This window comes from Rhinolophus sinicus, chromosome 7, assembly GCF_057876585.1.
Source record: "Rhinolophus sinicus isolate RSI-liver-muscle chromosome 7, RSI-T2T, whole genome shotgun sequence".
NCBI lineage: Eukaryota > Metazoa > Chordata > Mammalia > Chiroptera > Rhinolophidae > Rhinolophus > Rhinolophus sinicus.
In genome coordinates, this window is record NC_142507.1 from 17,085,701 (window position 1) to 17,098,238 (window position 12,538).

A 12,538-nucleotide genomic window follows, 5' to 3' on the forward strand; every position below is an offset into this window, starting at 1 on the left:
GTACATTCATATTGTTGTGCAATGAATCTCTAGAATTTTTTCATCCTGCAAAACTGAAACTTTGCACCCATCAACAACTCCCCATACCCCCCTCCCAGCGTTTGGCAACCACCTCTTGTTTTTGTTTCTATGAATTTGACTATTTTAGATACCTCATATAAGTGGAATCATACAGCATTGGTTGACTTCTAAATTTTCACATATTTTGATTATACTTGATTTTCCATGAATTACTAAGAGTAATTGCTTATAATATTTTTCACTTTCTTGGTATCTTTGTTCAATTCTTTCTCCTATTGAAAACAAATTTGCATTTTTCTCTTAAGCTTGACAGAGTAATCTATTATGTTGTTAAAAAAAAACTAATAAAAGTTACTTCTTAAAACTTACTTCTTACCTTATCGTGATTCTATTTTCTAATGCCTGCTTTTATATTTTTCTTCCTCCTCTTATTCTTTTGGATAGTTTATTTCATTTTTTTTTAAACTTTTCAATTGAAACTCCTTAGTAAATTTATTTTCATTCTTTCTTCATTAATAAAGACTTCATTTAAACTGTGGGCTGATCTCTGGATACAGCTTTGGATATATTCGATAAGCTGTAATGTATGACATTTTCACTTGTGTTGTTTCCAAGAAAAAACTGATTTTCTATCTTGATTTCCATTTTGACTCAAAATAATTTGAAAGTGTGTGTGTGTGTGTGTGTGTGTGTGTGTGTGTGTGTGTGTGTCAGCGTCATAAGCATGTATTTTCCAACCAGTTGCAGTTAATTAAGTAGAAATTAATTTCTAGTTACATATTTTTTGTCAGAAAAGAATATAAATCACATAGTTTCTCTTTCAGGAAGTTTTTATTAAGGTTCTTTGTGGTCTTTTGTTTGTGGTTCCAGGCTTCTGGGAAGAATCCAGTAACTACTTTCTAGAAACAAATGCATAGTTTAAAGAATTTTGAAGGCAATGAGTCTCACAGCATGCACAGAAGCAGCTGGAATGTCTAAGGGCAGATGCACTCCCAGCTGCTGTAGCTCAGAGACAGAAGAGAGAATCTTGTGGCAGTTGGGGTCGGGGAAAAATGTGAGGGAGGCAGGGAAGTTATTTAGCTACACTGAGAGCTCAGGTTCAGACCAAGAGACTGATGAATATTGGACCTAGTAAAGACGTAGAATTGTCTAGTCTAGTTAGGAAAAGATGCTGCTAAGTAGTTGAAGGCCTTGATGCATCTGGAATTTTCTTTTCTATCCAAATGGTAACTGGGAATTATGGTATAATTAGTACTATAATCATTACTGAAGTATATTTATTCCTTTTTAAATGATCAACTTCTTTGAGTTGGAGAAAAAGACAAAATCAAGAAACATAAATAAGGATTTTACCCCACAGATAAGTTTTCAAACTGCTATATGAACGTTACAGAATATCTATTTTGCTCACATGTGTTATCACCAACAATGAACACTACAATACACAGTTAGCAAGTATGCTACCCATGTGTAGTCATTCCTTCTTCCAGAATCTGTAGGAGATGGTGCTAACTGATCCCAGGAACCTTCCTGGATGAGCTAGTACAGACTGAACTTCTGAATCCTTCTCCACACAGTGTTCTGGGTAACCAGTCTTAAGTAGTCAGAGTTGTCATGCAAGGTGAACCTGTTATCTTCCCAGTAGTAGATAGAGCCTTGAACCTAAAAAAGATACAACCCAAGACCTTTAAAAATCCCAACTCCCTGAATTTCTCTCATAAATGTATTCACATGTAAATGAAATATTCATTTGATTCTTTCACATCTGCATTGGCAGTTAGATCTCTTCCTAGGGCCATTTTCCCAAAGATACGAAACTTATCACTTGAGAGTTACTTTCAATTGGTGAGAAATAATAAAACAACAACAAAGCCACACTGAGTTCAGCTCTGAACAGTTTCCTCCTCACCTGAGTGGTTTGCTCCAGAGCTGCCTTCTATCCCATCACGCAACAGAATGATAAATTCTGCTTTGAAGCACAGGCTTTGGAGACCAACCATTCCTGGGTTGGAGGGCTGGCTGCACCACTTGTTAACTCCTATGTGGACGTGTTCCGGGATATCTGATCCTGAGATTCCTCATCTGAAAAATGGCAGTGAAGTTATTGTCTCAAGTGTGGGCTTGTCACAAGGATCAATGAGCTCTCATGAAAGATCTGACATATAGTTATTCAATAAATACTGTTTTTATTACATAATCATACCTTATGTAACAATAACGGTAATGGAGAGACAGTCTTAGGTCATGGTGAGGACCATGGACTCTGGGTCAAGCTCGGCTGGAATTCCTGCTGTGCCACTTCCTGTGTGAACCCTGTGCCTCAGTTCCTCTTCTATAAAATACAACACCAGTAGCGTCTCCCTACCAAGTGTTGTGGGCTTCCAATAAATCATGGGACACATGTGGTTCCTGGCCCATAAATGCTGCATTCCTGCCCGCAGGGTAGCATGTGAATAGTGAAAACTCCCAATGGCAATCCACGAATGTGCAGCGTCTACTACACAGCTTCTCCCCCTACGGAGCATCCGCGTTTACAGACTAGAAAACATTTATGTATCTAAATGGCTAGAGCTGCTCTCTAATCCAGTCCTGACCGAGTGGCAATCCTAATGACCCATCTCTTAAGTCACCCATTCGTTACCCGTCACTCAGTTGAGAAGACACGGCTGTTCTCCAAGGGGCCCGTGGGAAGTCCAGCCTCTTCTGGTTGCTCCTTAAGCCACCAGCCTTCACTTAACCACTGCCTCAGCAGCACAGAACCCAAAACCCGGGAGTCTTGCCAGGTTGTCCCCAGATCCTGCATGTGGGAAGGCATGGAAAGCTAGGGCTTACAAATGCTTTATAACTTATATAGGAATATTTATTCAAACTGACATTTATCATTCAACGCATATTGGGTACTCCATTAATAACTAAAAGTAGCAACTAACATTTTACTTAATTAAGAGGCAAAAAGATTGCTTAGAAAAAGTGAATGTGGATATAGAAGCTGTTTTCTAAAGTATCGATTGAGGAAAATACCTTCAAGTTGCATTTCTTGTAAGTCTCATTCTCAGTACATGATTGTCTAAGGACACAACTAACTTCTATTAAATAAAACTAAACTCTGCCTTAGATGTAGCAGTCCCTTGTAGGAATCTTAACTAGGGAATTAAACTGTTTCTATCTTTTAACAAATGCAGTGTGTTACTTCTCCTTGAGAGCAAATGATGCTGTGTACATTCCTGAGCTCATCTTCCCTAAGAAACGCGATTTTGTAGATGATGAAGAAATTTGCATAGTCTAGGATGCTTAAGACGATGTCCCCAAATCTGTGTTCCTGACACAGTCACTCAGAAAACATCAGCTCCAAAGACCTTCTCCCCTCTTCATTTAAATTCTACTCTTTATCAACATATAAAGGATGATCTTACATTGAAAAATACATTAAATTCCAATTTAAAATGATTTTTAGGTAACTCTTTAACAGAGTCCTAGAAATGCATTTTTAGGTTAGAAATATAAGCTATTTTCCTCCCACAGCAAGTGTGTTAGTTTACTGTGGCTGCTGTACAAGTCACCACAAACGTAGTGGCTTAATATGACACAAATGTATGATCTTTACAATTCTGATGGTCAGAAGTCTACAGAGTGTCTCACTGGGAATCAAAGTGTTATCAGGGCTGCATTCTTTGTGGAGGTGCCGCCTTCTAGAGTCTGCCCCCATTCCTTGGCTTGGAGTCCCTGTCCGTCTTCAAAGCCAGCGCTGGCTGGGCACGTCTTTCTCATTCCCATCACACTGACGGACTCTTCTGTCTCCCTCTTCCACATTCAAGGAACCTGTGCTTACACTGAGCCCATCCAGTTAGTCCTGGATAAGGTCCCCCGATTAGAAATCTCAGTATCATCTGCAACCTTTTTTTCCCCTTGCGATGTAACGTAACATAGTCATCAGTTCCTGGGCTTACGATGTGGACATCTTTGGGAGGGGCAGTTATGCCGTCTGCCGCAGGAAGAAAAGTAAGTGTTCAATCTGTGCCCTATCCATTAGACATCCTTCGTCAGATAGTCCACCAGGATGGAGAGTTCTAGTGCTTGCTCGGCAGTCACTTCTTATTGGAGCAAAACCCATTGTCTTCTTGTATGTATTCAGCCTTCTCATCCCTACAATGAGATGACAATATAGATCACACATGGGCAAAACAGGTTGAGTTAAAGCTTTACTGTGATTTGTTTCTGACAGTGGTTTTTTCATTCATTGTTCTAGGAAGAAAAAATGAAAACGCCTGTAAAGGAGCTCCTAAAACCTGTTCTTTACTAGAAAAATTCCCCGAGACAACGGGATGCAGAAGAGGACAGGTACCAAGAATGTTTTCAGTGCTGGGAGGAAAACAATTACGTATTAGCAATAAAGGAATGCTGTCGTTTACCGAGAAATGGTTATTTCCTTTGCCCCAGCAAATGCCTCTTTTTCTCACTCTCTTCTAATGAAACATAATTTCATGTGGTTGACATCAGAATTGAGGGTAGAAAGTGTTCAGTGTGTATAGCTTTGTGGAAAACGGGAGTACTTATTTTTAGTTCCTTCACAAAGATAAAATGAGAATATTAATTCGGAGTCTTACAGAGGCTCTAATCAAAATTGACAATAATTTTGCACTGTCACTTTAATTAAGCCATTCTCCCACACCTTGATAAGTGAAAGAACCGTGTGTTCTATTTTCTGCACAGATCAAATATTCCGTCATGCACCCAGGAACTCACGTGTGGCCACATACGGGACCCACGAACTGCAGGCTCCGAATGCACCTGGGCTTGGTGATTCCCAAGGAAGGCTGCAAGATCCGATGCGCCAACGAGACCAAGTATGTTTCCTCCCATCATTTGCTTTCCTGTCCATCACCTCTGAGGAGGGATGCTCGTTACAACTGAGCTAGGTTCCACTGGATTCTTTCTCTTCCTTTGTTAACTGCCATAGACTGGGGTGGGTGATATTAATCCAAAGTCTGTAGTCTCTGTCCCTTCTTTGTCCTTCCTGGAGTTACTCCCCAATCCCAAAGCTGCCTTCTGTAGGGATTTATGCCCAGAGCACTTGCAGCTGGTTGATCAGCCTTCTTGCTTCTTTCTAGATGGACAGACTTGCATTCAGAGTCAGCTGACGCGTACTGAGCCCCACACCTCTACACAGTGCGTGTGTTGCTTTGCTACTTCACTTATTTAGCAATGCAAAGAGACCCCATTTCTAAAGAAAACACCTGGTGATTTTTATGTTTTGCTCCAGAGGAATCAGCAGGGTGCCACGGAAGCTGGCTGCCTTTTTCAAATCCCAGCTCTGAACCCTGGGTACCCTTAGCCAGTTACCTAATCCCCTCAAGCCTCAGCCTCCTTACTTATGAAATGGCAATGATACTGTCTGCTGTGCAGGACAGTTGTACGGAGCAAATGACGTAGTGCAGACAAGGCACTTAGCCCAGGCCTCGCATGAGTAGAGATGTGACTGTTAGGGCCACTTCTCCCCATGCCTTTTCCTGTCCTAGTCTTATTACTCCCTTCGCCTAGAATGCCCCTCTTTCCACCCATCCAGAATAAACCTAATACTAAGACCCAATTTAGTTTCATAGAAAGGAACCACTCTTCTGACTTCTTAGAGTGTGTATAGTGTAGTCTCCACAATCCTGTTCTTTATCTTCCCTTGCTGTTTATGAATTAGTATGTATTAGCCGAATTGCTGTGACTAGGCTGTAAGCTCCTGGGCAGCAGAAACCAAGCTGTTGTCTCCTTACACATTTCTCATGGTCCTTAACAGAGGATGGCGGAGGCGGGTGTTCAGGAGTGTACAGAGTCACTCATTTGGTTGTTGGCAGATTCCTGCCTGCCCGGCGTGGCACAGCAGCAGAGTGCGATGTGAGATTCACAGATGATTTAGATGGCGGACCTTCCCTTGCCACACGTGTCTAATCAGGGAGGTGATACAGCTCACACGTCATGGGTCATAAGAGAGGCACAGATAAAAATACTGCAGAGGGTTCAACAGGCAGCTAGCTCATTTGCCACTGAGGTTTGAGAATCTTGACAGTGGTGATTTTTAAAGATAGGAAGGATTTGGACATTGAAAGCTAGGAGAGAATGGCATTTCAGGCTGAAAGAACAGCATCTACAAAGGCGTAGAAGCCAAAAATTACAGGCCACATATGAGGAATACTGAGTGATTTCAGCAACCAAGGGTATAAGATTCTGTTTAAAAGGTAACCTGATACACACTAAAATTTTCAAGAGTTGATTTGAGCATACATCCATTCGAATCAGGCAGCACCAAACCAAACGTGGTTAGGAGCATTCCACCTGCAGGACCTAGAGGCAGGTTTTTATAGTGAAAACACTGAAGCAAAGCAAAAAAAGTCTTTGGTTATGGCACAGCAGTTGTCTTATTTGGGAAAGTGTGGTTGGCGATTGGCGATTCTTAACTTTCCCTTTCTCAGATTCGAGTGCATTGACTCTGGCTCAGGTTTCGGATGCAGGTTTCCAACACATTGCAGCAGTCTAATGGCCTCCTGGTTTAAATACTTAAATAGTACCTGTAGAATAAAGTAGGAGATTTTTTTAAATCGCCTATCTATTCTGCCTGTAGATAACTGGAAGCAAAATCACTAGATAAAAATAAATAGAAATCCACTTAGGAACAGGTGGGGAGAGGGAGATGTATGGCACCGATCCTGGTCAGTAGAGGCCTGAGGTGAAAGAAGGGGTGTGACAGTCAAGAAGGAGAGCAGGGGGACAGTGTCGGAGCCTAAACAAGAAGCCAGGTGGATTCCAAATGCAGAAGTGACCCTGGGAGACCTGCCAGCAGCATCTCTGCAAGTGGATTCCCCACCGAGGCTATCAGCAAACACCAGGTTACCAGACTGGACAGAGGAAACGACTGCCAACCCCTCTCTCACGTTTCAAACACGACGGGGTTAACTGTCTTCAGCTACCAGAAGTAGGGACGGCTTATGAGCCCCAGGCCTACAACTCACTTGGAGGGTCATCTTGAATGAGAACATTAAGTTGGCAGCCCCGCAATTTCCACGGTGCTAAAGTACAACCTACTTCACAGGACAGTCTGCTGCTGATAACAATACTTTGCAGATGGTGTGTTTGGCACAGTGACAATTGAAAAGTACTTGCCACCCACCTACCTGTGGTTGGGCCGGGAAGGTGACTTTGTAGCTGATGAAATGCATCACGTTCTCACATCCCTGAAGAGCTGGTCAGCGTTGCTGCCTTTCAGCCTCATCAGGATTGCTGGTCTGCTTCCTCCCACATGTCCCTCCTGTTGTCGTGGCTTTGCATTGTGTCATATTCTCATCCTTCATGATCCTTACCTCGTGGGTCGTTGGGTCAGGCTAGGAACTTCATTACCAAAATAGTGTTATTCAGAAGAGAAATGGGTCAATTAAATTCGAGTACTGTGTAATGCTTCTAGTGGAAATAGCTATCTGAATAGTACACAGTTTATGAGCTCTGAGGACAGGAAGACTGTCATATGAAACCTGGACGTCTCATGCTGTTATTGTAGAAGGACCATTAGGATGGGAACAGAGGCACGTACATCAAGAAATCAGGCTTCCTTGTGCTAGGCGACAGGAAGCAATGTTTCAGAGCTTCTCAGCTTCCAGAAGAGGAGGTAACCTGTAGCAATTTGTGTCTGGTAGTTTTCAGGTTTCAATAACCACATGGCTGTTTCTCCAGCATTGCCGACTCCTGCTAGCATGCATGTTTAAATAGTCCATCACCACAAAACACAGCACAGTGCTTTTTATCTGAAGAGGAGCTTGCAGGTATGCAACCTTCTATCACTATAAATAAAATGATCATTTAAAATTAACAGATGCTTTCTGATTGCATGTTCCTGGTACACAGTTTGTAAAGCACAGAGAATCTCGATAATGAAAGCAAATATTGATCTCAATACTCAGAGACAATGCCCGGCCGCTTCTGAATAGCCATGTGTGTATACACGCGTTCATGATGGTGGTGAACATGGTAATAATATGTATCATGCTTACCATGTGGAGAGCACAGCTGTAAGCACCCTGCATATATTAATTCATTAATCCTCACAACAATCTCATGGGATTATTAAAATCTCTATGTTACAGCTAAGAACACTGAGGAGATGCTAAGTAACTTCCCCAAGCTCAGTTACCTCAGTAAGTGTTGACATTTGTATCAGTTTCTTGGGACTGCCATAACAAATTACTACAAACCGGAGGGCTTGAAACACCAGAAATGCATTCTCTCATGGTTTTGGAGGCCAGAAGTCTGCAGTTAGGTTTCAGCAGGGCTGGTTTCTTCTAGAGACTGAGGGAGCATCCGTTCCCTGCCTGTCTCGGGGTTTCTGGGGGCTGCCGGCGTTCCCTCGTGTGCGTTGGCTTCTCGATGCATCGCTCCAGTCTCTGCTTCTGTCCTTGCCTCACCTTCTCTCTGTGTTGTCTCCCTTTCTCTTTTCTTATAAGGGCACTGATCATTGGCTTTAGGGCCCAATCCAGTCCAGGATGATCTCATCTCAAGGGTTTTAACTTAATTACAGCTGCAAAGACCACTTTTCCAAATAAGGTTACACTCACAGGGTCCAGGTGGACACATTTATGTTGCCGAGGCCACCATTCAGGGCACTAACGTGGGGACCCAGGGTTGTTCCGAGGCAGCCTGGCTGGAAAGTCCATGCTCCTCGCCTCCATCCCATAGACTCGCTCTACAGAGGTTTTGGGCTTTGGGTTATGCTGCGTCTGTTGATAAAATTAGGATCAGGCTATGCTTATATACTTATAAGGTGATCACAGCAAATGCTGGCTTCCATTGCAGACCAATAGGCTATCACGTAGAGAAGGCAGCTGGGGAGTCACCCTGTCTTGGGCTGTTTGTTTGTGTCATGCCTGACAGGCCAGGCTTTGTGGCCTGTAGAATGAGCCCTGTTACCATGAGCCCCATCTTGACCCAGAGCTGAATGAACTTGAGTCAGCGGATAAACACGCCACTGCCACCAACAAGTGAGAATTGTCAAACTGTCACCCTCATGGACTGGCCAAGGTGTGTGAGCTTTGGATGATCCCAGGGAGGAATTCTTTCTTCCGAGTCTCCAAGAGGGCCTCCAGGACATTCTAGAACCATGCTAAGGGAAAGAAGAGTGACCGTGCACTCTCCTGCAGACTCAGCATTATTGCCTGCAAAGGACCAGCCTGAAATGTGGGACAAGATCGATATGTAGCCAGGAAAGCGTGCGTTGTTATTAGTGTCAGCGACAGACTGAAGAAATGAATCGGCAGTAAGTCATTGAATTCCTCTCTGTATTGCTTTCCAGATAATGGCCTCTTCCCAAATACCTCAGGTATTTTATAACATATTTTTTTCATTAATCTTTCAAGTTTCCAATTAGGAAGATTGTGTGGAAAGCATGCTAAAATATTAACAGTAAGAGAGAGACTTAATTTTTTTAACCCACCATGAATCGTTCATAGATAACATTTGTTTTGTTTTCATAAAGTGCCCAAGAAGATAAAGTAAGTCTTAAAATTTTCTAATCACATATAGAAGCTCTGAATTAACGAAATCATTTACAACCAAATATTTTTGCCTCTTCTTCCATCTTTTTGTTGTTGTTAGTTTTCTTGAAATCATGAATCTTGTGTTTCACAAAATATATCCGTTTTCTATCCAAATTGTAATGTGACTCTATCCACAAGTCACCATTGAAGTCTGCCCATGTGGGACCAAAAAAAAAAAAAAAAAGAAGAAAGACATTTTTAGCTGGCTAGCTTTCCTGAACATTTGTTATCGAATAGTAACATTTTGTCCTCTTTTTTCTTTTACTTGAGCAACTTGGTGAATTAAAAACATCAGTAAAGTTTCTTAACCCCTGTTCTAGTTAACGTGGTGTGTTTAGGCTATTTATAAGCATAGATACACACCTCCACCTCCAGAGGCAGTAGCAGTTCTGACATGAAAATGAATTGTGTTCAAACATTTGTTCATTGAACTGATGGCTGAGAAGTTGGAGAGCTGGAATCCATTTTCCCATGGCAATATCAAATGATGTGCAGTTTCCTGGGTCAGCCCCCAACGCTTTTAACTCATGACCTTTCTTAATGGGGTCTGGAACTAGTGACTATTTTTGATAATGTTTCTATGGGGAAAATGTATCCTGAGTTCTTCAGATTTTAACATTATGCATCTTCAAATTAAGTAAATTAGGAACTGAAGTCACATTACCTGGGTACAAATTCTGGCTTTCCTTCTTACTAACTGTATCCTTAGACAACATGCATAACCTCTCTATGCCTCGATTTCTTCATCTGTAAAATGGGAAGAATAAGAGCGTGTCCTTTTGTGGTTTTAATTATTAACATAATCCATATGAATGCACTCAGAACTGTATTTGCAAAGTATAGTACTCCGTATATTTGAGCTTTTATTGTCCTCTTGTCTGATTGCTGCAGACATGGGGACTTTTGTCCCTTCCATTCCAGACAGTAAAACCAAGCACTTCTGTGACATTGGAGGTAGTTCCTGTAACCTGGAGTGCACACTCTGGCAGGGATGAGGGTGGGAGCTTTAGGGAGATAGGAAAGAGGAAGGAGGTAGGAAGCCAGCGTGGGTGGGGCCAGGGCTGGTGGAGGAATGGCACTTATACAAATGGGGACTGTGATTTGATAGACCTGGGGCTGGGAGGGATGCCAGGAAAGGGGGGTGCGCAGGAACACAGCGGATAGCAAACCCCCCATTTCTCCTTTTCCTCCCCATGTCCCTCCCCCCACCCTGAAATAGAGATACAGGGGAAGGGGACAGTGGCATCCCATCTCTGCGGCCTCAAGAGTTTTCCTCTCCCTCTTCCCTTTCTGTGTCCTCCCGTGTTGGCTTTCTTAGCTGTGTTACAGAGCCCTCTGCTCCGGGGTGACCTGGGACCAAAAGGAGGATGCCAGAAACTACAGAGAGAGGCAGCCGGGGTGGGCAGCAGGGCTGAGTCTGGACCCCCAGACCTACTTGGAGAGGAGAGAAGCCCAGCAGCAGCCTGGGGAACGGCTCGCCCCGGGAAGCCTTGTGAGGTGTACTGGGGGTGCTTGTGTACTAAGCTTGTTCAAGGAGATTCTTTGAGAAGTTAGCCACCTTTTGTTGAAATGAATATTTTGACATTGAATCAGCAAATCTATACCCAGTTCTCAGTTGAAAGCTTGTTAAATATATCCTGGGAAGTGTAATATGAAGACTGAAATACTGACCAATAGCTTGGCTCAGAGAACTAAGAGAATGTGGGTGCTGGAAAAAGCCCGAGATCCATCGTTTCCAACTCTATCATTGCACAAATGGGGAAACTAAGGTCCCTAGGTGAAGCGTTTTGTCCGTCACGTGGCTAGTTAGCAGCACTCAGGAAACAAACGCATGTGTCCTAGCTTCCAGAACAGTGTTTTGTCCACATAGATAGATGATAGATAAGTGGGTAGAGGTGGGTAGGTCAGCGGATGGATGGATAGAGAGGGAGGGAGGGAGGGAGAAAGGAAGTGGGGTGTGTGTGTGTGTGTGTGTGTGTGTGTGTGTGTGTGTGTGTTTCAGTCTGTATGTTTTAGGAGGAGAGAGAGAGAAGAAGAGGTGATAATGCAGTTCTGCACTTCAATTCCACGGTGTGCCAGAATTGCGAAAGGAGTCAGATTGGAGCATTTCAATACTCAGAATTAGTAAGAGCTAAATTAGTATCCTTATTGCCGAACTCTTTAACCCTCTTCTGTATTCCACTCAGCCTGTTTAAATACCATACTGGTCACCTCAGCGTAGCATCAAGGCACACGAATATCCCCGAGTGCCATGACCTAAAGGTTTGGGCTGTAACAGAGCAAGTCTAGTGGCTTCCTGCTTCTTCCACAGAATCACAGTATCACTGCAGATATCTGAACTTGCTTCCATGTGATTGCTTTCCTGGAAAATTAAAACCCTGTCATTTGCCTACCTGAGAATGTTTTAGAAAGATCACTAAGGTCTACGAAGTTTTTAGGTGGAAGACTCCATAAGCAACTAGTATCATTACTTAGCATTATTAATACGGATGGTAATTCTATGACAAAATTACAGTTATTAGGTATGTGCTGCCACCATTGTATCATCATCGTTAATTATCATAATTTGAGAAATTGAGGAATTATATGATATCACTTTGTCTTGTGGCCAGATAGTCTTGTATCTTTTTGAAAACCAAGGAGAGGCATTCTTTTCTCAGCATGGTAAGACATTCTAGAAATAAGCCAAAGTAGCCGTCCAGGGAAAGGTGTACAGCCGCCCATCTCCAGTCCAGCTTTTCCGAACCCTCTGAGCAAGGCCATGCAGGCCCCTTCTTTCAAAGGCCGCTCTGAAAGTCCTGGCTCCAGATGGCTCTTCCCATGTCACCTTGAGTGGAACTTAATCATAGTTAGTGGACCTTTTATTCACAAAGCAAGTAGCCTGAAAACTCTTTCTTTGCATTGCAATGAGAATCTTTCTTTTTCATTCAGAAGAGATCCCAGGACCTTTG

At 42.8% G+C, this 12,538-nt stretch overlaps 1 protein-coding gene across 4 annotated transcripts in view; it reads left to right on the plus strand.

Annotated features, from left to right (window-relative positions):
* Nucleotides 1-12,538, plus strand: part of ASPH (aspartate beta-hydroxylase) — a 196,583-nt gene that overhangs the window by 178,270 nt on the left and 5,775 nt on the right. For all 4 annotated transcript variants that reach the window (XM_074318815.2, XM_019752429.3, XM_088799408.1 and 1 more), the window contains 2 exons: nucleotides 4,268-4,359; nucleotides 4,732-4,865. In XM_074318815.2, coding sequence (XP_074174916.2) covers nucleotides 4,268-4,359; nucleotides 4,732-4,865 — 226 coding nt within the window. The remainder of the gene's footprint in view (nucleotides 1-4,267; nucleotides 4,360-4,731; nucleotides 4,866-12,538) is intronic.